At 36.2% G+C, this 24,806-nt stretch overlaps 1 protein-coding gene across 1 annotated transcript in view; it reads right to left on the bottom strand.

Annotated features, from left to right (window-relative positions):
• STK3 (serine/threonine kinase 3) overlaps positions 1-24,806 on the bottom strand; it is a 276,275-nt gene that overhangs the window by 80,183 nt on the left and 171,286 nt on the right. The window contains exon 9 of the mRNA XM_003782452.3: positions 3,465-3,657. Coding sequence (XP_003782500.1) covers positions 3,465-3,657 — 193 coding nt within the window. The remainder of the gene's footprint in view (positions 1-3,464; positions 3,658-24,806) is intronic.

The following is a 24,806-nucleotide window of genomic DNA, read 5'->3' as shown; positions in this document are numbered from 1 at the left end:
TTCCTCTCACAAGCAGTCATAGAGACCTGGAGGATTTTAAAGTGGCATCCTAGCATCCAGTCATCAGTTTCACAGGTACTAAGGAGTGGTTGCAGTAATATTGACTGCTTTCTAATCTCTGAATATCCAGGGGAATTGACTTCAATCTGTTATCACTGAACCCAGGAGTGCCAGTGGCAGCCTCTGGACTGTGGTATAGGCTCACTTGGGGTGTTACTACTCCTGGAGTCCTAGCCAAGACAACTTCTTCTTCCAGTGTTTCCACTGATTTTGTTAACGTTCTTGACTTAAATCTCTTTGTGTTTAAAATATCTAGAGTAGTTTCTGTTTCCTCTAACAAACTCACAAATATGTGTAAGCGCATTTAGGTGTAACCATTCAACTCTCATAACAGGACCATCAGCTAGGTTATACTATGCAGTGCCTACAAGAACATCATTAAAGACCTTGTCAAATGCTTCTCCAATATTCTAAGGTACAATATCCAAAACTTGCATTTTCTCTGATCTGGAAGTTTAGCAATGCTGTTGAAAAAATAAAATTATATTATTCTGATATGATTTGTTTCCAGTAACCTATGCTTCTTTGTAATGATATTGATCTTTCCTAGAAGACTCACAGATATTCTAGAATCCTGCCCAAGAGACATGGAGCTCACCAGTGATGTGATTTTGGTGTCAAACCTGGGTCTGTATATAGCTTTCATCATTTACATACTATGAAATCTTAAAAAACCTTCTAAAGTCCCAGTTTCTTTAGTCAAAAAATGCTATTTTATAGGATCCTGGTGAAGAGTAAAATAAGATAATGTATAAGTCTTGAGCACAATGTTTGGCCCACAGGAGGACTTCAACTGATGATAGCTATACCCTGAGAAATTCACTTTTTTCTCCCTTTCTAAAAATTAAAAAGTAAAATTTAAACTTACTCTTTCATGGTTTTGTGGCAGTTTCTTCATTTTCTCAGAGAGATGTCAAATTTCATGAATAGTGGAAAATAGTTCTCTCAACTCAAGTTTATCTCAATATACATTATCAACTCACCCCTAATAAAGAGACGCCAGACTAGCTGAGTACTCCCTTGCCTTCCTTTCCTCATCCTGCCTTTCCAATCCCTTTTATTCATGTCTGTGCTACTCAGTTAATTTTGGAGATCATCATTCTCTGTAGATTCCCCTCTGGCAAGCTTACTGAATAAAGAGAGATGGAGCAAGGTTTTGTAACTTTACTATTGCTATACTATGATAATCCCTAGGGGTTATACTAACATCACTTGATTAGATTTGGGGGAACATCAATGTCCCACACATTATACAATGAAGTCAATCTTGCAGAAAATTCATGAAAAGTTGGTTCATGGAATTTAAAACTTGCTGAGGCACATTAAACAACTGCAACTATATAAACCACTATCTGCTCAACATAAAAATGGATTTTCCATAAAATCTCTTGTGACAAAAAGTCATACCTATATAATTTGTTATAACAAAATATATTTGTAATTTATGTAGCTAGATTTCTGAGATTGTCAAAGCCAAAAATCACTATACAAAATATGTGGAAATACATGGTATAATTTTAAAGTGTGAAGTCTGATAAATCATCATCACTATTTCCTCCTTGAAATATAATGCATTGTAATCTAACATGAATTAGATTCTATAAAGACTTGTCTTTTTAACTACATCTATGCTGATGTTCAACTATATAACTAGATGAAAAACCTGCTTATATAGTTTCGTAGGAGCTCATAGCTAACGAGAACTACAACAAAGTACTCAATGATCTTCTAACCAATATGCCAGGAGTCATAACATTTGAGTAAAAGAAACTGATCAGCTTGTACAAAAATGCTGATGGGAAATGTGTGAGCTATTCTACCACAGCGTCTTTTTGATCTACAGGGCATGTGGCTTGTACCCTAACACTAGCTGGCTTTGGAGGCCATAATACTACCCTATGCAACTGCAAAAGGCATGTATGTTATGGATACAGAAGGCCTATTCCAGTCAGAAGCCCAGCTAGGAATTTCAGGAACTCTTTAAGATTTAGGCTGCTTTCCAGGGCAAAGGTTCAAGAGACTCGCCAGTGGCAGTGGGTAGAAAATTCATGCCCCACCTCCAGGAATAACCACATAGCAGTCTGTGTGCACTCTGTGCTTCCTGGCCCTCCACTTTCACAGAACATCTGCCCCGTAAAGAGCTATATACAATGAAGGTATATGAAGAAAGCATCAGCAGTGAGCTAAGAGACTTGAAGCAATGAGGTAAGACCTCACAGGGGAGTAGAAAAAAGAAAGGGTGGGCAAAAAGAAAACAGAAATAGCAGAAAGAAAATTCCAATACCCACTTTGCAGTGCCAACAACTTACATGAATATTTACAACTTCCTAGGCTCTACAATGGTAGAAGTCATGTAACCCTGCTTCTCTGCCATTTAGAAGCAATACTGTCTAGTGTAGCGGTTCTCAACCTTCCTAATGCCACAACCCATTAATACAGTTCCTCATGTTGTGGTGACCTCCAACCACAAAATTATTTCCGTTATGATTAATAACAGTAGCAAAATTACAGTTATGAAGTAGCAGCGAAAATAATTTTATGGTTGGGGGTCACCACAACATGAGGAATTGTATTAAAGGGTTGAGGCATTAGGAAGGTTGAGAATCACTGGTCTAGTGCTTAGACTTGAACATTAACCACCCAGGCCTAGGGTAGCAGGACGAAGGAATGAGAAAGGTCCATTGACATGATGAGATAATTAATTCATTTTTGCTTATCACTGTGAAATCACAATGTCCTACGCTGTTGAACTGCAGTACCTTCAAAAACCTATTTTGTAAAAAAAGAAATGCTAGTTTGTGAAAGTATCCCTATCTTAATCACTCTGCAAGCAAAGGAGGACAGAGAGAATGTCTTACTTTTCACTTTGGACCCTGCAGCAGCCCTGGCCTCGCCCATGATAAGCAGCAGTAAATATGAACAGAAGCCAATCTTCTGGAGGAGCATCCCGGTCTTTCCTCCTTCCTAGTGGTTCTTACTTTCCCACCTCTGCTCCTACTTCTTTCCATAGCTTGCACTGCTTTGTCTCTGTGGCTTAAGTGATAATTTGGACAACATGAAATAATATTATTTTGTATTTATTGGAAAGGAGTATGAAGTTCACTTTTTTAATTGGAAAAGTAAATGTTAGGAATCCTATCTTTTCATTCTAAACTGCTTTACAAATTAAATTATGAGTTAGCAGGTTCAACAGAAAAAAACTCCATAACTCTAAGTTATCATAAGATGTGTTGTTTTCTCCTATGTTAAAATTTTTAAAAGTTAACTTGTGCCATACTATTTTTTACTGTTACATAAAGCCAAGAAACCAAATTTTTGATAATTGCCTATATACAGTAACACAGAACCATCCTGGTTTCTAAACAAGTATACTTTTAAAATATTCAGTGGGAAAAGCCACATACTTTTCATAGTTCCATCTTCTTCCTCCTCATCCTCACTGTTTATAACCATGGTCCCCAAGTCAGATTCTAACATTGTGCTATTATGTTCAATCATGGTCTGTGCCCCTTCACTCATCGTGCTTGTGGCCCGCATCGTGCCCACGCTTTCAGAACTAGTCTTCACCATGGTGTGGGAATCCAGTTCATCTTCATCCTGCAAGCAAAATACTGCAATGAAGGAAGACTTTTCTAAGACAGCTAGACTTCTTAATTCCTCAAACAACAATATGGATATATCATAATTTTAATAGTACTAAAAATACTATAATTACTACTAATTGTAATATAAAGATACACATGCAAATGTTATAAATGTCAAAATTATCCCAAATCATCTAAAAGTTTTAGGTAATTACAGATTAAGCAACAAAAACTGATGAAATGGAAGGCTGCTAATTGCTTTTAAAATAAGAATATAGGTAAGTAATTATCAAATGCATTCCAAAGAATACTGTGACAGAATAATTAAACATACAACACAGAAGATCTTTAAGATAGAACATATCGGCATTTTCTATTACAACAAACAGAATATCGTGTATAACCTGGTACAACAGCCATTAGTTTTTTCTTTTAAATTGTAGCAAAATATACATAACATACATAACATAAAGTTCACAATTTTAACCCTTTTCCCCCCTTCCCTTGAGACAGGGTCTCGTTCTGTTGCATTAACTAGAGTATAGTGGCATTACCACAGCTCACTGTAACCTCAAACTCCTAGCTCAAGAGATCCTCCTGTCTCAGCCTCCAAGTAGCTGGGATATAGGCACATGCCATCACAGGGTTTCACTATGTTGCTCAGGCTAGACTCAAACTCCTGGCCTCAGGCAATCCTCCCATGTTGGCCTCCTAAAGTGCTAGGATTACAAACATGAGCCAGCCCATTTTAACCACTTTTTAAGTGTGTAGCTCCACAGCATCAAGTACATGCACAGTGTTGTGCAAATATCACTACTATAGATTTCCGGAACTTTTTCATCATCCTAAAACTCTGTACCCATTAGATAATAATTTCTCATTCCTTCCCTGGTAACCTTTACTCTATTTTTTGTCACTATGAATTTAACTAGTCTAGATATCTTATCATACAATATATGGCCTTTTGTGTCTGACTTATTTCACTTAACATAATGCTTCCAAGGTTCACTCATGTTATGGCATCTATTGAAATTTCATTCCTTTTTAAGGCTGAATGATGTTGCAATTTATATGTATACCACATTTTATTTTCCCATTCATTTGTGGATATTTGGGTTGTTTACATCTTGAGTATTGTGAATAATGCTACTGTGAACATTATCCTACGAGCACCTCTTTAGAGTTCCTACTTTCAATTCTTTTGGGTACATACCTAGGAGTACAATTCCTGGATGATATGGTAACTCTATATTGAATTTTTTTAGCCCCCAAACTGTTTTCTACAGTGCCAATATTATTTTACAATACTATGAGCAATGTACAAGATTCCAATCTCTCTATATGCTTGGCAATACTTATTTTCCATTTTTAAAAAATAACAGCCATCTCAATGGATATGAAGTCGTGCCTCATCATGGTTTGATTTGCATTCCCGTTAATGACTTACTGATGTTGAAGCCATCTTTTCACATGCTTATTATTTTCCCTTTGTATATCTTCTTTGGAGAAATGTCTATTTGCCCATTTTGAAATGGGATTTTTTTATTGTAGTGGAGTTGTTATATATCCTGGATATTATATATTCTGGAGATTAATCCTTAATCACATAGATCATTTGCAAATATTTCTCCTATTGTGTCTTTTTACTCTTGATAGTATCCTCTACTGCACAAAAGTTTTTAATTTTGATAAAGTATCATTTACTTATTTTTTTTCTTTTGTTACTTATCCTTTTGTTATATTCTAGCTGTTAGTTTTTAAATGCTTCACAGAAGGATCAAGTCAGTTATGCAAATATGAATAAAAACGCTCCATAGAACATTTCCCGAAAGCTATACTGGAATAGGGCCATAAAACTAAACTAATACATTCTGTTCGAAAGACCAAGAACCTGCTGTTTAGAAAAGCCTGATTATGCACTGAAATTCACTTATCTCTATTCTACTTTTAGTAGAAACATAGAAGCAAAATCTAGTTCTAGCAGAGGTCAAAATGCAAATGTGAAAAACAGGAACATATACAATATTGTGTCTCAGCAACTTAAGTGGTTTGACCTAACAGTAGTTGGACAGCTGGCTGATACCTCTCTTCTTCCTATCCTACACAATAAGCTTGGGTGTTATGTCGCAAAATCTGCTGCTTTTCTTTCATGACACTTTCTATATTGCAAGATGTTTTCATTCTCATACCTTCAACTGAACTTTTTCTACATCTTTATTTACTACTTAAATGTTAATGATGCTTAAAATTTGACATTACCAGATGAAATATTATTTCATCCATCTCTCTAGCCCCCTCCAGTCTGCCTCCATTCGCCACAACCACCACAAAACATAGTAACCTTTACCAGCTACCCAAGAGTAAAATTTCAATGTCTCTTATATTTATTCTCTTTCTGTTATATGCTACTGGTCAACAAGTTCTTAAAGGAAAAATTTTTAAGAAGGAAAGATGATGTGAAGACACAGAGAAAAGACACCCATCTATAAATCAAGGAGAGAACCTCAGGAGAAACTAATTCAACCAAACACCTTGTTCTACTTGGGCTTCTAACCTCTAGACAGTGAGGAAATAAATTCCTATTGTTTAATAACAATACAAAATAATCTCCTCTCGGGCTCCACCTCATTTCTTCTTTTCCATTGCAACTGCTACTGTGGATATTCCTCACTACTTCATGACAAGGCTACTGTAGATGACACTTCCTGACTAAGATTCTCCCATCTATCCTAGTATCAGAGAGACATTAGTTCAGATCCTGGCTTAACTCACTTACTAGGCATAAGACCCTTAGGCTAGTTATCTAGACTCTCTGAACTTTAATTTCTTTCACTGGTGTTATAATGACTAAATGAGAAAAAGAATGCAAAAATGCCTGCGTGTTACCTGGAACAAGAAGTTTCACTTCTTCCTCTAAGAACATAGCACTATATTACTCTTTCTTGAATACTATTTGTATCTGTCTCTTACTGAAGAATCTACAATGGTTCACAGTTCTTGTCTACTTTAAAGCTAAACATTCCGCCTAGATTTTAATGCCCTCTATGTTCTGTTCTTACTCTACCTGGCCAGTCCTATTTTCACATTTTGTAGGTATGTATCTTCCCATCAGGCAGGCTGACTTTTAACTGAATCTCTCTCTGCTGGGAGTCCACATGGTAACTCCATAAGATGCTATGCTCATTAAGACTTTATCTTTGCCCATGTCTTTTTCTCTACCTATAATGCCCTTCCCCCTATCCATTTAACTAAATCCTACCTAGTCCTATATATCAAGCATCTTATTGCTTCCGTGGCTAATTTAGTCTTTGTTAATTATCTTCCTTTTGAAAACTCTGTAGAATTTACAATCACCAGTATATACTTTTGCATACATCTATGACCTCATTTTATAAGCAATTGTTTTTCTTTGTTTTGTTGGGTTTTTTTTATTGAGACAGAGTCTTACTGTGTCACCCTTGGTAGAGTGCTATGGTGTCACAGTTCACAGCAACTTCAAACTCTTGGGCTTAAGAATTCTCTTGCCTCAGCCTCCCAACTAGCTGGGACTATAGGCACTTGCCACAATGGCTGGCTATTTTTGTTGTTGTTGTCATTTTTGTTTTGCAGGCCAGGGCCAGGTTTGAACCTGCCAGTCCCTGTGCATGTGGCCAGTGCCCTGATCACTGAGCTATGGGCGCAGAGCTTAAGCAATTGTTTTGTAAAATCTTTTATAAATGTAAGTAATTCGTGGACAAGAATGCCTTACAGAACTTTTGAACCCACTGAAGTGTTTCAGTATTCAAAACAGTGTTTGTGAAAGTTTCAGAATAAAAATGGAGTCATTTGTGCTTAAAAAGTAAAAACAACCCCCCCCCCCACAAATAGGGCTGCTTCTTTCAATGCATAAATGCCTGACAAGAAAAACAATCACAAAGTCACAACTTTGTACAAAGGCCATCACAATCTTACACAAAAATACTTCTGTGAAGATGTCTGCCCAGCCACTGCCTGTCTGACCTCAGACTGGTGCCACCCCTGTTATTGATCCTTGTAGCTAAGGATAATTATCTGAAGATAATTATTTAACCTCTCTATTTTTCCTTTAAAAACCTGTGTCTTCCTTTGTCTACTTGCATATACACAAAGTTTACTATGGTACCTGTATTCCCATGACAATGCCCTATTCCCAAATAAATACTGCTTTCTTTCAGAGAGCCTCTCTCTGACCATTAATTAGGTTAATATATTCAAGAAATACATTCACTTTTTAATGGAATTATAAAATCACAGACCTTCATAGTTAGAAAGAAAACCAATTTAACCTCTCATTTTGTATCTGAAAGCACTCAGGACCATAGAAAGTAAGAGATTTCCCTGAATTCACACACCTACTTAAAAGTAGAGCTGGGACTAAGAAAGAAGTTTTTATTTCTTAACCCATTATTCCACTATGTACATGAACCATACTTACACTTAAATTTTTATTTACTTTAATGCTTAAGTTTGAGGTGCAGTCTTACAATTTTAACAGTTTGTCACCAGCTCCTATTCCCAAAGAGTCCCACACAAATTATTTGGCCCATTCTAGTCCAAGCCACCATATTCTCCCACTTGGACTATTAAAACTGTCCCAAACTGTTTTTACTATTTCCATTCTTACCCCTTTTAGTCTCTCTCACACACAGGCAGATTGATCTTTTCAAAAGACAAATCACATTAGGTTACTTTCCTGCTAAAAACTCTGCATTTGGCCTCTCATCACACTTAGAATGAAATTCAAAGCCTTTATCACAGCCAAATGTGATCTGTCCTAGTAATATCTGCCAATCTCATCTCCTATCACATTCCTTCTTGCTCACCACACTCTAGCTGGGCTGGCCTCCTTTACTGTTTCTTGAGTTATTCTAAGCATATTCCTTTTTGAACCTTTAAATTGGCTGATCTCCCAGACTGGAATGCCCTTCCACAAGATAGCTTGGTAAGTCTCTACCTAGATGTTATCTCTTCAGTGAGACTTTTTCTGACCACCAATCTAAATTAAAGCTACCATCATTCTCTGTTCTTCTGTATTTTCACAGTCTGTACCTGGTCTTCTCTACTACTATAATGTAAGTTTGATGAAGTCAAGAGACTTCTTTGTAACCTCTGAATCCCCACTGGGTAGGTAGGGGGGATACCTAATGCACACAGTAGGTACCTGATGTTTATTTATTGAATGAATCAATTTATATTTTCATTTATTAATTCATTTAAGAAGCATTTATTGTAATTTGTAATAGGTCAAGTAGCAGGCCAGGTATTGGAGATGCAAAAAATGAATAAGACATAGTTTCATTCAATTTTTGTTTAGGGAGTTTGAGATCTAGGAGAAATCTACTGACATATGAACAAATGTCACATCTGTTAAATGCTGTAAGTGTTGACAGTATAATGGGAATACCATGATGAGTGCTTCTAACTCTGCCTTTAGCAAGGAAAGAAGCCCTCATTGGGGAGGCTGCCTAAGAGTTAGGTCTTCAAGGATAAATAGACTATATATGTAACATAGATACATAAATTTGGGTAGGGCATTTTAAATTAAACTCTTTTCAAAATCAGAATTATACCCATACACATTCCTTCTCAGCTCAGACACCCTAAGGTTGAATTAGGTATCATGCCTTTGCATTCCCAGAGCACTTTGTACTTAAGCTGATCATACACTTACTGCATGGTACTATATAGTCGTTTCATTTAACTTCCCCATTTGACTCAAAAATCTATTAAGAGCCCTAACCAGATCTTGTTAACACTTATATTCAGCATTGTCCTTATTATGAAATCTATTGAATGCATGTTGACTCCTTCATTATAAGGTAATGCCAAAGTACTGAACTAAGGACAATGTTATGTTAGTTTCTAGTAATATAATGTTTTTCTTATATTATAAAACACTAGCTATTTCCTATTGGGATAGGAAATAATGCTATTAACTAAAGTTATTCATTTGATCATTCACTTAATAATGATAAAAAATAGTTACCAATGAGTTAAGACATACGATGAGAAGTGTTTCTATAAGCTATTTTTCTTTAATCCTCTTATTAACTCTCAGAGCTAATACTGTTGGTCTTGTGTAAAGGAACCTTAAGCTCAAATAGGTTTAATCATTTCTACAAAGTCGTATAACAAATAAGTGGAGAGGCAAGAATTGTAACCAGGTCTATATGTTTGGAAAGCCCAAAATCTAACTTCCCATTATATAAGGCTTTAAACTATCTATAGCATTTTTCACACTCAATTTAATTTATACCACAGGTTCATTAGAGCATGTTTCATTTTGCTAAGAGATGAAGAAAATAACATACTCATAAACAGACTAATTTGTGCTTGGTCAAAAGCTAATTTAAAAAAACAATTGGGGGTTATTCTTTCCAGCAGGCCCCACTGAGGATGGAGGAAAAAGTTATTTTCTATTAGTACCTTTAAAAAATTTGCTAGATTAGTATTTTATCATGGTTGCAACTAGTTTATCACCAAAACCCTGAATCTATTTTTATATGTGTGAGTCATAGGTCTCTTATCCTTTAAGACTCAGGGCTGTTACCATTAAACTTAACAAGAAACAGAACATCTAGTAGATATAAAATAATACATTAGCCTTCCTATATTGTACATCGACAATAGATCCACAAAGGGATGGTAAAGCTTGTACTTCTGAATTCACACAATTGGCTTAGTCTATAAAACTGTAAAAACACTGAATCAAGTTTGGAAAGGATTGGTCTTACTGAATATTATTTTTACTTACATTAGTCACTTTGCTTAAGAATGTTAATCTAATTTACAAATTGACAGTTAAAAAAATAGCAATTAAAAAATTGCATGAATACTCAATGCACTAGTGACAGGGTGACACCCAAACTGAAATTAATAAAGTACAGATGGAAGGAGAACTAGTTTCTACGAAATTAGAAAACTCAAACATTAAAACTTTGGCAATGGTGTTGAAAACTTTTTAGCAACAGTTTTTACTTTAAAAAATTATTAACTCTAAACTTATTCTTGATAATTTAGATTATTAGTAAAATGACATTTGATACTTTTCAGATTTTTATAATGAAATGGTTGATTATAATGTTTTTTCAAAGTTATACTTCACTTACACAAAAGAAAGGCTGCAGAAAAACATGTTGATACTTTATAGAAAAAGGTCTGCAGAACAGATGCTTCCCTACTGTAGAAGAAGCCAGTTCCAGTAAGGAATACAATAGCATTTTCAATCAGTGGCCATCATGTGCCAGGAATGCAAAACAAGAGTACTGATGATAATCCAGCTTATGAATCATAAAATCCACATGGAATATAAACATTTGAAAACATTATTAGGAAATCCTTCTCCACTGCTAAGACAGATTTATGCTATAATAATCTGAGAAATAATCAGAGACTTTGCATTACAGATCTTTACATTTGCAATATCTAATACCTTAAACTATTCTCTAAATATTCAATTACTAATTGAATGATTTTACGGACGCTTACAGAAACATTTTAAGAAGTATTTGTCATTTATAACACTAATGATATAGTCACACTACTCCTTAGTTAAATAAGTGCCCTAATTGGAAATTATTCTAATTTTATTCTTTTTCTAGAAATGATATTAAACACTTCTTTACTTCAAATGCAGTCACTTAATAGTATCTCAGCATAAAAGCAATAATCTTAATAGGTTTCATTCAACCAACCTATGCTAATGACTATGCAATGCATTCTTTTTTCTTTTTCCTTCTTTTTTTTTAGAGACAAAGTCTCACTTTGTCACCCTGGGTATAGTGCTATGGTGCCATAGCTTACAGCAACCTCAAACTTTTGGCCTCAAGCGATTCTCCTGTTTCAGCCTCCTGAGTAGCTGGGACTATAAAGCCTATCACAACACCCGGCTATTGGGGCAGGCTGGTCTTGAACTTGTGAGCTCAAGCAATTTGCCCTCCTCGGCCTCCCAGGGTGTTAGGATTACAGGTGTGAGCTACCACACTGGGCCTCGAGTATGCAATCTGTATAACATGAAAAAAATATTCTTCAGAAAAAATTAATAAGATACATAAGTAAACCAGTTATATAAAAAGTTGTGATATTATAGTAATCTAGATATCTTTAAAACCTCTTAAAGATGCTCAGGAAACAACAAACCATAAAAGTGACAAATACTACAAATGCAAAGCTGAGCTGTCAGGAGAGCAAAGAAAATCTCCAAGGGCCCAGAACAGAACAAGCTATGATAATAAGCTAAATCTGACTATAGAGCTGTTCTGGAGGCATGCGATGATGGGGGTGGATTATTGGTGGTTAAATAAGGTTTATATTTTAGTAAAGTAGAAAAGCGAAGTCATTGGGTTATCTCTGAAGTAGAACTAATACTTCTGCATAAAGCTGGGAATCTTAACAGTCTCCATCCTCAGTGAAAGAGCAGGCAAGAAAAAATGTACCCACAAGCACAGGAAAGGACAAATTTCACCTGGGCTTTAGGTATGGGGTATGGGGGATTGGGATGTCTCCCTTTAGAATCTGCTACTATGAATCTGGCTTTCAATTTTACATTACCCACAAGGCCTGGGGAATCTCACGCTGAAAAATTAACCTAACAGTAGGGTTAAGTATCACAGGTGCCTGATGGAAATAAATGCAAATCCACCTTAAAGGAAGTAATACTCAACCCATATGAACTCATAGTCCCCAAAATAAACACAGACCTAAACAAGCTACTGACAATGGACAGAAACAATAAACGGAATCAACACACCCTTACTCCAATTAAGTTAGTTCCCTTTACAACAGTGGTCCCCAGGCTTTTTGACACCAGGAGTGAGTTTAAGAAAGAAAATTTTTCCATGGACTGGGAAGGGGGAGGAGAGATGGTTTCAGGATGATTCTAGAGCAGTGGTTCTCAATTTATGGATTGCAACCACTTTTTAACAATGAAAATACATTGCAGCATTGGGAAGGTTGAGAACCACTGTTCTAGAGCATTACATCAGGGAGGGAAGAGAAAAAGGGAGAAAGAAAGAAAGAACATTACATCTTCCTGTCAAATCATCAGGCACTAGATTTCCATAAGAAAAGTGCAACCCAGATCCCTTGTGAACAGTAGGGTTCACCCTTCTATAAGAATCTAATGCTGTGGCTGATCTGACAGGAGATGGAGCTGAAGTGATGATGTGAGCAATGGAGAGTGGCTGTAAATACAGATGAAGCTTCCCTCTCTTGCCTACCTCTTACCTTCTGCTATGCAGCCAGGTTCCTAACATACCAGTCTCTGGCCCAGGGGTCAGGACCGCAGCTTTAGAAAACTGGATCTTAAGATAAAAAATAGGAAAAGAGTAGACAGCAGCTTTCTAGATTGGAAAAAAAGAAAAGCACAAAAGAAGAACTATTCTGGCTAGAATGGAAAATAGTAAATGAGTCTGACTATATTAAAGGATATCTTACAACTTACGGAATCCTTTGACTACTAGGAGCCAGCATAAGTTCCTTGGCAAAAGAGGGATGGGAACCTTGGAAACTAAAGGCTAAATTAGACAAGAGCAATACTAGAGAAAAAGATTTAGAATCAGCAGGTTAGTGCTGGAATTCAAATTTAAGGATAATTAGAGCCTGTTCTTAGAAAGGTCTGATAGTAACAGAAATGGCAAGTCAAATCTGAAAGAAATAGAAGAAACCACTTTTCTAGACACTTTCTGGGCAAATAATGAACTGACAATAACTTCCATATTCTGAACCCAAAGAGACCAAATTGATTCTAAGGAGAAAGTCATGAAAGATTCTAATCTGAACTTTTAAAAGATAGGGAAAAAATAGATAATGGTAGTTATTTATACCTAAAAAGTAACTTCATGGACTTTGCCACTTTAGCACATGATGAAGGAATTGAAATCTAATTATTTATTCATGGTGAAAGAGTTGAATAAGAAGTCAACAAGGGGGTGGCACCTGTGGCTCAGTAGGTAAGGCGCCGGCCCCATATACCGAGGGTGGTGGGTTCAAACCCAGCCCTGGCCAAACTGCAACAAAAAAATAGCTGGGCATTCTGGCAGGCACCTGTAGTCCCATCTACACGGTAGAGTATGGCAAAAGAATCACCTAAGCCCAAGAGTTGGAGTTTGCTATGAGCTATGACGCCACAGCACTCTACTGAGGGTGATAAAGTGCGACTCTATCTCCAAAAAAAAAAGAAGTGTAGAATATAAATGTCTTAACACAATAAGAAAATGCAGTGAAGGCTATGTTAACCAGTTTGATGAAAATATTTCAGATTGTATATAAAACCAGCACATTGTACCCCATGATTGCATTAATGTACACAGCTATGATTTAATAAAAAAAAAATCAACAAGGCGTGTGCAGTGCAAATTCAAGGAGATGAACATAAAATCAGGAAAAACTGTGATAATAATCTTTAACTTGTCTACCTATGCATAACTGAATTCAGGAGTTATTGATTACTTGATGCTAACCTGTGTCAGTAAGTAAATTTTAATCATTATTTGAATTATAAAAAGCATAAATTAAAGGGTACTACTGCACATTTATTTGTATGTCTCAAATCATATAAGAGCTGTACTAAACTAAAAATACTCCTATAGCAAAGTGAAACACTGATGCATTATCTTTAAATTGCATCTCAATATATTAACAGTAAAGGACAGCACTGATCACATTGTCCCTCTCATCAATATACAAGATCGCGACTATTTGTTTTTTCTGTGTTACAAATTAAACAATCCACTATATGTAGGTCAACTGGTTAACTCTGATCTCATTGGTACCACGTTCAACTCAGCTGAGCTATGAATTACTGAGAAAAATTAAAAATACTCTCCTTCAAACAGCTGCTGGTGAAAAAAAGTAACAAATTGGTATTCAGCCATTAAAAATTACAAAGATTCACATTATCTAGAATTCTGTACAAAGAATGAACTTTCTTCCCGTTGCTATAGTAGGTGGCCCTTTTCTTTCACTACAAAACCAGCATAATGGCTTAGACAGCTGCTGTCTTTGACATACCTGTCTTTAGCAAACAGAAACTTCATGGATCCTAACTTTTTACATGTTCACGAGCATGTTTTAAAGTTACATCAAAGCTTTCAGAATCTCCAAAAGTCATAAAAAACTTGTTCATCAGTATAACAAGCATAAATGGTGAAACGGCATGTGGGCAGGACTTCAGAGACTCCATGATGCAAGACTGCACAAGTTTTTGGCATTATACTAAAAGTTTCCAAACAAAAGATTATCTTACATCCCCTGTGCACAATGCTGATACAGAGTAAATTAAAAAGTAAAAGCAACTAACTATGATTTTAATTTTTCTCTGACAGTCAAAAGTATGTCAAAGGATTAATAAAATATAAAGAAGCTTATAAAATCAAGTATTTTAAAATAAGAGTAACACCTCTAAAAACTGTTCTTACAAGCAGTTCTGAAAATATCCACAAGAGGGCACCAAATACAAAAGACTCAAATTCTATCAACTGGCGATGTATACAGCAGGTTATTACATTTATTAAGAGACTATCAGTATCTTTCAGAAACAGAGTAGTGGCCACTGATACATTTTTTAAAATGAGGTGTTTTAGGCCAGGCACTAGGCCAGGTGCGGTGGCTCACACCTGTAATCCCAGCACTTGGGAGGGCCGAAGTGGGTGGATTGCCTGAGCTCATAGGTTTGAGACCAACCTGAGCAAGGGTGAGACCCTGTTTCTAAAAATAGCTGGGCGTTGTGGCAGGCACCTGTAGTCTCAGCTACTTGGGAGACTGACGCAAGAGAATCACTTAAGCTCAAGAGTTTGAGGTTGCTGTATGCTATGGCACCATAGCACTCTACCAAGTGTGACAAAGTGAGACTCTGTCAAAAAAAAAAGGGAGAGAGACATTTTAAAATACTATAACCACTGTCATGTCACTATAATTCTATATAAACAGTGTTTAAGTTCCTTAAGGACAATGAATGTCTTCTATATTCAGTAATCTTCACCATGACCCACATGTAATAGCAGGAGCTCAATGAACGGTTGTTGATTCCACAAAATTGATAGAAGGATAAAAAAAGAAGTAACAAACTTTTTATCTTCTATATACATAGTTTTTTTTTTGTTTTTTGTTTTTGAGACAGGGTCTCATTCTATTACTCAGGCTAGAGTGCTGTGGCATTAGCTTAACTCACAGCAATTTCAAACTCCTGGGTTTAAGTGACCCTCTTGTCTCAGCCTCCTGAATAGCTGGACTATAGACATCTGCCATAATACCTTGCTATTTTTTTCTATTTTTAGTAGAGATAGGATCTCACTCTTGCACAAGCTAGTCTGAAACTCCTAAGCTCAAGCGATCTTTCCATCTCAGACTCACATAGTGCTAGGATTACAAGCGTGAGCCACTGAGCCTGGCCAGCTAAGATTTTTGATTGTGTATTTTTTTGTTTCTAGAACCAACAGAATAAAGGGCTAATAGGTCTCTGAAAAGAATTCTGTTTTCCCAATTCTTTTTCTCTTACTCCTTTTCTCTTCCTTTATGATTTAAGAACAAACAAATTATTATAAATATTTAATAGAAGAAATAGCACATAAACTTAGAAATAATAATATACTAAAATGATTTTAAGAAATCAACTTCTAAAACATAAAATTCAAAAGAAGACTGGCATGTGCAATGGTTCATGTCTGTAATTCCACCACTCTTGGGAGGCTGAGGCAGGGGTATCTAACTGCACTAAGAACTACTGACCCCAGGAGTTTAAGACCAGCTTAGGCAAAATTAGCTGGGCATGGTGGTGCATGCCTACAATTCCAACTACTCAGGAGGTCAAGGCAGACCTTAATATAATAAATATGTAAAACAATAAAAGTTCTAGAAGAAAACATGGAAGAAAATCTATGTGACCTTAAGTTTGGTGGTAAATTTATAGACACCAAAAGCATGATTCATGAGGAGATAAAAGGCTGATACAGTAATATTAAAACTAAAAACTTCTGTTCAATGAAAGACACTGTTAAAAGACCGAAAACACAGGCCACTAAACGGAAGAAAATACTTGCAAAAGACGTACTTTATAAAGGACTTGTATCCAAAATACACAAAGAACTCTTAACAAATAAGAAAACAAACAAGACAACCCAATTTAAAAATGGGAAAAAGGTGGGGCACAGTGGCTCATGCCTGTAATCCTAGCGTTCTGAGAGGCCGAGGCAGGTGGACTGCCTGAGCTCAGGAGTTCAAAACCAGACTGAGCAAGAGTGAGACCCAGTCTCTAAAAATAGCCAGGCATTGTGGCAGGTGCCTGTAGTCCCAGCTATTTGGGAGAGTGAGGCAAGAGGATCACTTAAGCCCAAGAGATTGAAGTTCTTGTGAGCTATGATGCCACTGCACTCCACCCAAGGCAACAGAGTGAGACTCTGTCTCAAAAAGGAGGGGAGGGTACTAACACTGCCAAAAAAGACATGTGAATGGCAAATAAACACTTAAAATGATGCCCAACATTTCTTTCATTAAAGAATTGCAAATTAAAATGAGATACCACTAAACACCAAAATAGCTAAAAGGCAAAAACAAAACAAAACAAAAATAACCAACACAATCCTGACAAAACAAATCGCTGGTTCACAGCAATAGAAACTCACATTATTGGTAGAAATGCAAAATGTTACAACTTTGGGAGAGAGTTTGTCAGTTTCTTACAAAGCTAAATACACCATATGATCCAGTAATTGTGATCCTAGGTATTTGTCCAATAGACTTGATCCACAAAAAGCCAGCATGCGAGTGTATAGAGCAGCTTTATTCATAATTGCCCCAAACTAGTAAGTAAGCAAGATGTCTTTCAATAGGCAAATGGATAAATTGTGGTGTAATCATGAAATTAATACTTTTTAGTGATATAATCAGTTATTCAGTCATAAAAAGACATGGATGATCCTAATATATAGTTAAGTGAAAGAAGCCAGTCTGAAGAGGCTACCTAGGATATGATTCCAATTATATGATATTCTAGAAAAGGCAAATGGTAAATAGATCAGGGACTGCAAGGGAGTTGTTGGGAGATGGCTGAAGCACAGTGGATTTTTCTTTTAGGGTGATGAAACTATTCTGTGTGAAACTGTAATGGTGAATACATAATATCATGTATTTGTCAAAACACAAAGAACTTTACATCATAAAGAGGCCCCTAATACATGCAAATCTAAATATATGTATTTAAGAGGCAGCGGATCCCAGGATGGAATGCAGAATGTGAGAAAGTATCTAACTATATTAAAAATATGAGAAAAGACATCACTGAAGAGGATGGGGAGAAAGGGTACTAACCTGAGTAACTTTGTAGTAAGTGAATTCTATTAAACTCAAGACAAAGGGTACCATACATAATGTGGCTCATAATGTTATTTTCTGTGAGGATATGGGCTAATAATTCTGAAACCAGTATACATATACAATGGAATTGAAAAGTTCAGTAAACTGGGTGGCACCTGTGGCTCAAAGGAGTATGGTGCTGGCCCCATATACCAGAGGTGGAGGGTTCAAACCCAGCCCTGGCCAAAAACTGAAAAAAAAAAAAAAAAGTTTAGTAAACTGATGATGCATAGTGAAGCCAGGTTTTTCAACAATGAAATGGTAGGTTATAACAAACAAATGGAAACAGCTAGAATGAGCCATGTAGTACTGGATTGGAGTCAGACATAGGTTTAAATTCATGTTTAGCTTACTATAGATTCAGATGCATACCCATAACCCATAACACATACATATATACCTACATATGTCAACATGTAGCTATAGTTATGTGTGTATGCAAATCAGTATACACATATATAACTCCTTGCTTTGCAAGCTGAGAGGGCACAGAAACAACATCGCACAGTAGCAACAAGCATACCCGGAGTCCACTCTTCATTTCTAATACCATTTTCCAGTAAAAATTTTGAACAGCCTCCTTATTCTAGGAGTGGGACAGGAAATATATAAGATGAGCCTGGAATATCTAATATAAGGTCAAAGGGTAAGAAAATGTTATAACAAAACTCCATGATGATGGGGATATGTCACAGGGACAAAGGAGCCAACACAAAGAACTCCCAATGACCAAAGCTAGAACAATTTAAGCAAAATAAATAAATAAAGTAGTACTGAAGCATAACTCAAAATGTAAAGTATAAGCATGAGTCAATATTGATATAAATGATTGAATAAATGCAGAGAATAGATAAATCTTCTGTGTAGAATTTCAACTAATTTATAACAAATAACTATTCTAATCACTGGGCCCTCAAGAAAGTGAGGTATAACTTCTACCCACTAAGTGTGGGCTGTGTTTTGTGATTTAGTTCCAAAGAGCATATAGTATAGAAAGAGGGAAAGAATAATTTTACTGGAAAAAAAATCTAACAAATGCTCCCTCAGGTGATCATAGTTAACATCAACAATGTCAGGTAATGCTGACAGAATGTACTCTTGATATGATATGATGAGATTTACTTATCCCTGGGTTTTCCTCCACAAAACCAATAACCTCAGCATAAGAAAAAACATCAAACAAATCTCAACTGAAGGAACATTCTACGAAGTAACCAGTATTCCTCAAAACTCTCAAGGTTATCAAAAAATAAGTATATTCTGAGCAACTATGGCATCAGGGAATCTCTCTGTGCCTGGCTTATTTCACTTAACATAATGTTTTCCAGGTACATTAATGTTGCTACAAATGACAGAATTTCATTCTTTTTTTACAGCTATTCCATTGCACATATATACCAAGTAAAATTGGCCACCCAGAAAAAGACAGATACCACATTTCACTCATGTGTGGAATCTAAAGAAGTTGATATCAAGGAAGTAGAAAAGAAGAATGGTGGTTTCCAGAGGCTGGAAAGGGTTGGGAGAGGGGGATAGAGAGACATTGGCTAAAAGGTACAAAGTTACAGTTAGACAGAAGGAATAAGTTCTGGTGTTTTATTACACAATAGGGTAACTATGGTTAACAATATTGTACATTTCAAAACAGAAGAAAAGATTATGAATGTTCTCATCACAAAGAAATGATAAATGTATGAGGTAATGGATATGCTATTATGATTTGATTATTATACAATGTACACAAGTATCAAAACATCACACTGTACCCTATAAATATGTACAATTATTTTGTTTCAATTAAAAAAATGAGGATCTACAGAGACATGATAATTAAATATAAAGTGATATCCTGGTTCTGAAACAGAAAAAGGCCATCAGGTAAACACTAAATATGCACAGAATAGAGGGACTTCAGTTTAAAATCTGTATCAGTAATGGCTCATTCAAATATGGGCATATGAACCATATCCTTCACTTGATTACTTGCTTTATCACAAGGCCCAGTGCTAGAATCTACAGGTCAATGGTGCTCATTCAGGTCATTAGAATCAGCTGGGGAGCTTTTAAAAAATTCTGATGACTATGCCCCAGCCTATAACAATTAAATGAGAAATTTCCCAGCATAAAAACTAAGATTTTTTTTTAATATTTAGCAAATTTCAATATAGACATACTTTTCTTTTGAAAGAATGCACATAAGTGTATTCTATTTTCAAAATGGCATCCTCTATTCAATAAAACATTTTAAACTTTCATATGGAAGAGACAATTCACATATACTTGCCTTATACTTCCTAACACTACATGAATGCTTCTTGGTAACAATGTAATGTTGCATTTCAAACTTGTATGTAGAGAGCAATGTTGTTAAAACATACTCAATAAAAGGTGGACTTGCCACAGGCAATTTAGGTATTTACAGTAAATATTAATAAATATAGATATGCTAATCAGCCCTCACTAAATGTTGGGGACAATATTCTACTAATATCCAGAAAACAAATTCTTACTATGTAATACAGTTGACCCAGCTCAGTACCAAATGTATTTTGCATACTCAGAAATGCTTTAAAAAAAATGATCTTTGTCATATTAAGCAATGCTTAAACTAACACAAAAACTTTGATATTACGAATAACCTACCACAGAAAACTGTCTGATATTTGTTTAATTTTATAAACCTGTACATTATCTCACAACCTATCAAAACATGTCAATTTGTCAACATATATTCTCATCAAACAAGCTTTTTCTATGATAGGTATAAAAATCAAATTCAGAAGGTACTATTTCCGATCATGTTCCATATTTTTCTTGAATTAAAAAATATTTAAAGAGGCTTATTTATAACAGTTACCCAGGGCACAGGTATACTGCACTAATATTTAAAAAACAACATATATTGAACTGGTTATCACATACTATTTCCTTTTCAAAAGCCACATTGTAAGTTGATGGAAATGTCAATTTAATTTCAGGCCACTGATTTTTCACCAACTATAGTAAGCCAAACTGTATAGAACAGCAGTTCTCAACCTGTAGGTTGCGGCCCACAGGAACTGTATTAAAGGGCCGTGGCACTAGGAAGGTTGAGAACCATTGGTATAGAATTAAATTAAATTTCAAAAAATTCTAAATTGATATTGGTATTAACCCATAAAGTCTCTGAAAACTATATTCAGACAGAATGGAAAAAGCAGGATCCACAATGGACTTAGTTTTTAAATTTAAAAAATAATCTGTAGAATATAAACGTCTTAACACAATAACTAAGAAAATGACATAAAGGCTATTTTAACCAGTTTGATGAAAAAAAAAAAATAATCTGAAGAAGTTTTTATACAAGTAAAGAATATTTCTTTTATTGATTCTCATTCTTATATATTTTTTTTAAAGAATTGGCTAGTTGTTTCTCATTTTCCCTATGTAATTAAATGACAATTAAAAAAATCCCTACTCAGTGTTTACATTGTTATGACTACGTAATTATTGTTCATGAAGATCATAGTAATATGATTACGTTTTCTTTTTTTTAATTAAATCATAGCTGTGTACATTAATGCAATGATGGGGTACAATGTGCTGGTTTTACATATAATTTGAAATGCTTTCATCAAACTGGTCAACATAGCCTTCACGGCATTTTCTTAGTTATTGTGTTAAGACATTTATATTCTATACCTAGTAAATTTCACATGTACCCTTGTAAAATCTATTTCTTTTTTGTGACTTCTGGATAATTATCTCAGTTTTTGTTACTGTTGTTAGTTTTCTATCACTAATTTTTTCACAAATGCTGTATTCCTAAATACAGCTTATCCTTTTGCATTTTGTTGTAAGCAGCAAGAAGTGACTTACACACTTTAAGAAGGTTTCAGGAAAGTAAGGTAATGTTAGTACGCTAGAGAAAAGACTCTTAATGTGTGCTGGCAGAAAATGTTCTAGCTAAAGAGATTAGCAGGCAGAGTGTTTACATTTAAGGTCTTGTATTTAGGTTATAGATCCATTCAATCAGACATTGTATTAAAAGGTTGTCATGGGCAGCACCTGGGGCTCCGTGGTAGGGCGTTGGCCCCATATACCCAGGGTGGCAGGTTCAAACCCGGCCCCAGCCAAACTGCAACAAAAAAATAGCTGGGCGTTGTGGCGGGTGCCTATAGTTCCAGCTCCTTGGGAGTCTGAGACAAAAGAATCCCCTAAACCCAACAGTTGGAGGTTGCTGTGAACTGTGATGCCATGGCACTCTACCAAGGGTCATAAAGTGAGACTGTCTCTACAAAAAAAAAATGTTGTCATATATGAGAGGTAGGAATTGTTCGAGCACCATTTGTTGAAGAGACTCTCCTTTCCCCATTGAATAGTCTCAGTAACTTTACTGTTCAAAATCAGTTGGCCATAAATACATGGGTTTATTTATAGACTCTTCATTCTATTCCACTGGTCTATATCCTCAAGCTAGTATCACACCAATTTGAATATTATAGCTTTAGCTCAGCACCCCTAGCTCAATGAGTAGGGCGCCAGCCACATATAATGAGGCTGGCTGGTTCGAGCCTAGCCTGGGCCTACTAAACAACAATTACAACTGTAACCAAGTTACAGTTGTGGCAGGCGCCTGTAGTCACAGCTACTTGGGAGGCTGAGGCAAGAGAATCGCTTAAGTCCAAGAGTTTGGGGTTGCTGTGAGCTGGGATGCCACAGCACTGTACTGAGAGCGACATAGTAAGACTCTGTCTCCAAAAAAAAAAAAAAGGAACATTAGGGCAGCACCTGTGGCTCAAGGAGTAGGGCGCTGGCTCCATATGCTGCAGGTGGCGGGTTCAAACCCAGCCTCAGCCAAAAACTGAAAAAAAAAGAATATTATAGCTTTAAAAACTTTGTTCTTTTCAAATATGTTTTGGAGCCCCTTATAATTCTGTTTGAATTTGAAGGCTTGATTTTCCTCTTCTGTAAAAATGACCATTGCAATTTTGATAAGGATTGCATTAATTTGTGAATTGCTTTTGGGAGTACTGCCATCTTAACAATATTGTCTTCTAATTCCTGGACACAGAATGTCTTTCTACTGATTTAGATCTTCTTCTAGTTATGTTTTTGTAATTTTCAATGTACAAGTTTTTCATCTTTTGGTTGAATTGATTCTTCAGGTATTTCATTCTTTTTTATGTTATTATAAATGGAAATGTTTGCATAATTTCCTTTTCACATCTTTCAGTGCTTGTGCATAGAAACGTGAGATCTGTGTGTTTATCTTATATCCTAACACTCAGCTGATTTGCTTACTAGCTGTAGCAGATATGAATGTTTTTCACAGACTCCACCTGGGAAGATGCTCTAGCTCAATAGGACTCAGACAAAGGATATTTACACTAGTCCCTCAGGGGAACCACCAATAAATAGGTCAAAAGGAAAAGCCACAATTTTAGAGAACAAGAGCCATAGCTGAGCTAGAAAATAGATGATGGCAGGCATGTATGCAAAAATGTCACAACGCTTTCTTGTTGAAATTTACCAGCCTCTTTCTTCATTAAATACTCCCCCAGTTGCTATTAGTTTTTTCTTAGCTTCCAGAGTATTGCAAGCATTGATTTATCAGCTTTTGCCACCTTAATGGTTGCTTCTGTACAGGCACCACCTTGCTCCACCACTTTCTGTGATCCATGACTTGTTTTTCACAAAGAGAATATGGCAGAAGTGACAGTATGTCACTCCTGAGACTACATCATAAAAGGCATTGGCATTTCCTCTTTGTTCTCTCAATTACTCACTCTAAGAGAAGTCAGCTGCCATGCTTTGAAGACTCTCAAGCAGTCCTATGGAGAGGTTCGCACAGCAAGGAACTGTGGCTGCTGGCCAACAGGCACTGAATGAGCCATTGTGCAAATTACTCCTCCAGCCCTCACAAGCCTCAGATGACTGCAGCTCTGACCAACATTTAGACTGCAACTTCATAAGAGACCCTAAGCCTGAATCACTCAACTAAGTTTCTCCTGAAATAATGCTTTACAAATACATGAGATAATAAATATGTGTTGTCTTATGCTGCTAAGTTTTGGTGTACATGATATTTAAAGCTGAGACCCAAAAGAGAAGAATCTAGGCACTCCATGAGTTGTGGGGAAGAAGGGTGTATCAAGAACAGGAATAGGCTTGGCACCTGTGGCTCAAGCAGCTAAGGCACCAGCCACATACACCTGAGCTGGCAGGTTCGAATCCAGCCTGGGCCTGCCAAACAACAATGACGGCTGCTGCACCCAAAAAATAGCCGGGCATTGTGGTGGGCTCCTGTAGTCCCAGCTACTTGGGAAGCAGAGGCAGGAGAATCACCTGAGCCCAGGACTTGGAGGTTGCTGTGAGCTGTGATGTCACAGCACTCTACCCAGGGCGACAGCTTGAGAGACTCTGTCTCAAAAAAAAAAAGAACAGGGAATAGCCATGCAAAGCCCGTAAGTCTTAGGCATGTTTAAAGATTAAAAATCTGAAAGACTGGTGGGTCTGTAGCTCAGTGAAGGAGAGAAAAATAGTGAAGAAAGAGATCATTTAAGTGTTAGATAGTAACCAAAGTGACTGTAGTAAGATCTTAAAATCTAGTAAAAACCAGTAAGTTTGGGGGTAGTCAACAGTTCCCTATCCATCAAAAATAGAAACTAGTTTGGCACACCATTTGTGTGTGGGACATAAACACAACAGGGACTCTACCTAGCAAAATCAAATATTTTGACCTGAGTTTTTGTACCCTCACATTAACCTCAAGTCAATTTACTTTTCTCTCTCTCTCTCTCTCCATATATATAT

Source organism: Otolemur garnettii, unplaced genomic scaffold (genome assembly GCF_000181295.1).
Source record: "Otolemur garnettii isolate 467f Iridium unplaced genomic scaffold, OtoGar3 scaffold00004, whole genome shotgun sequence".
NCBI classification, from domain to species: Eukaryota; Metazoa; Chordata; class Mammalia; order Primates; family Galagidae; genus Otolemur; species Otolemur garnettii.
Note: the sequence above shows the minus strand (reverse complement) of the source record. Positions and strands in the feature narration are given on the sequence as shown.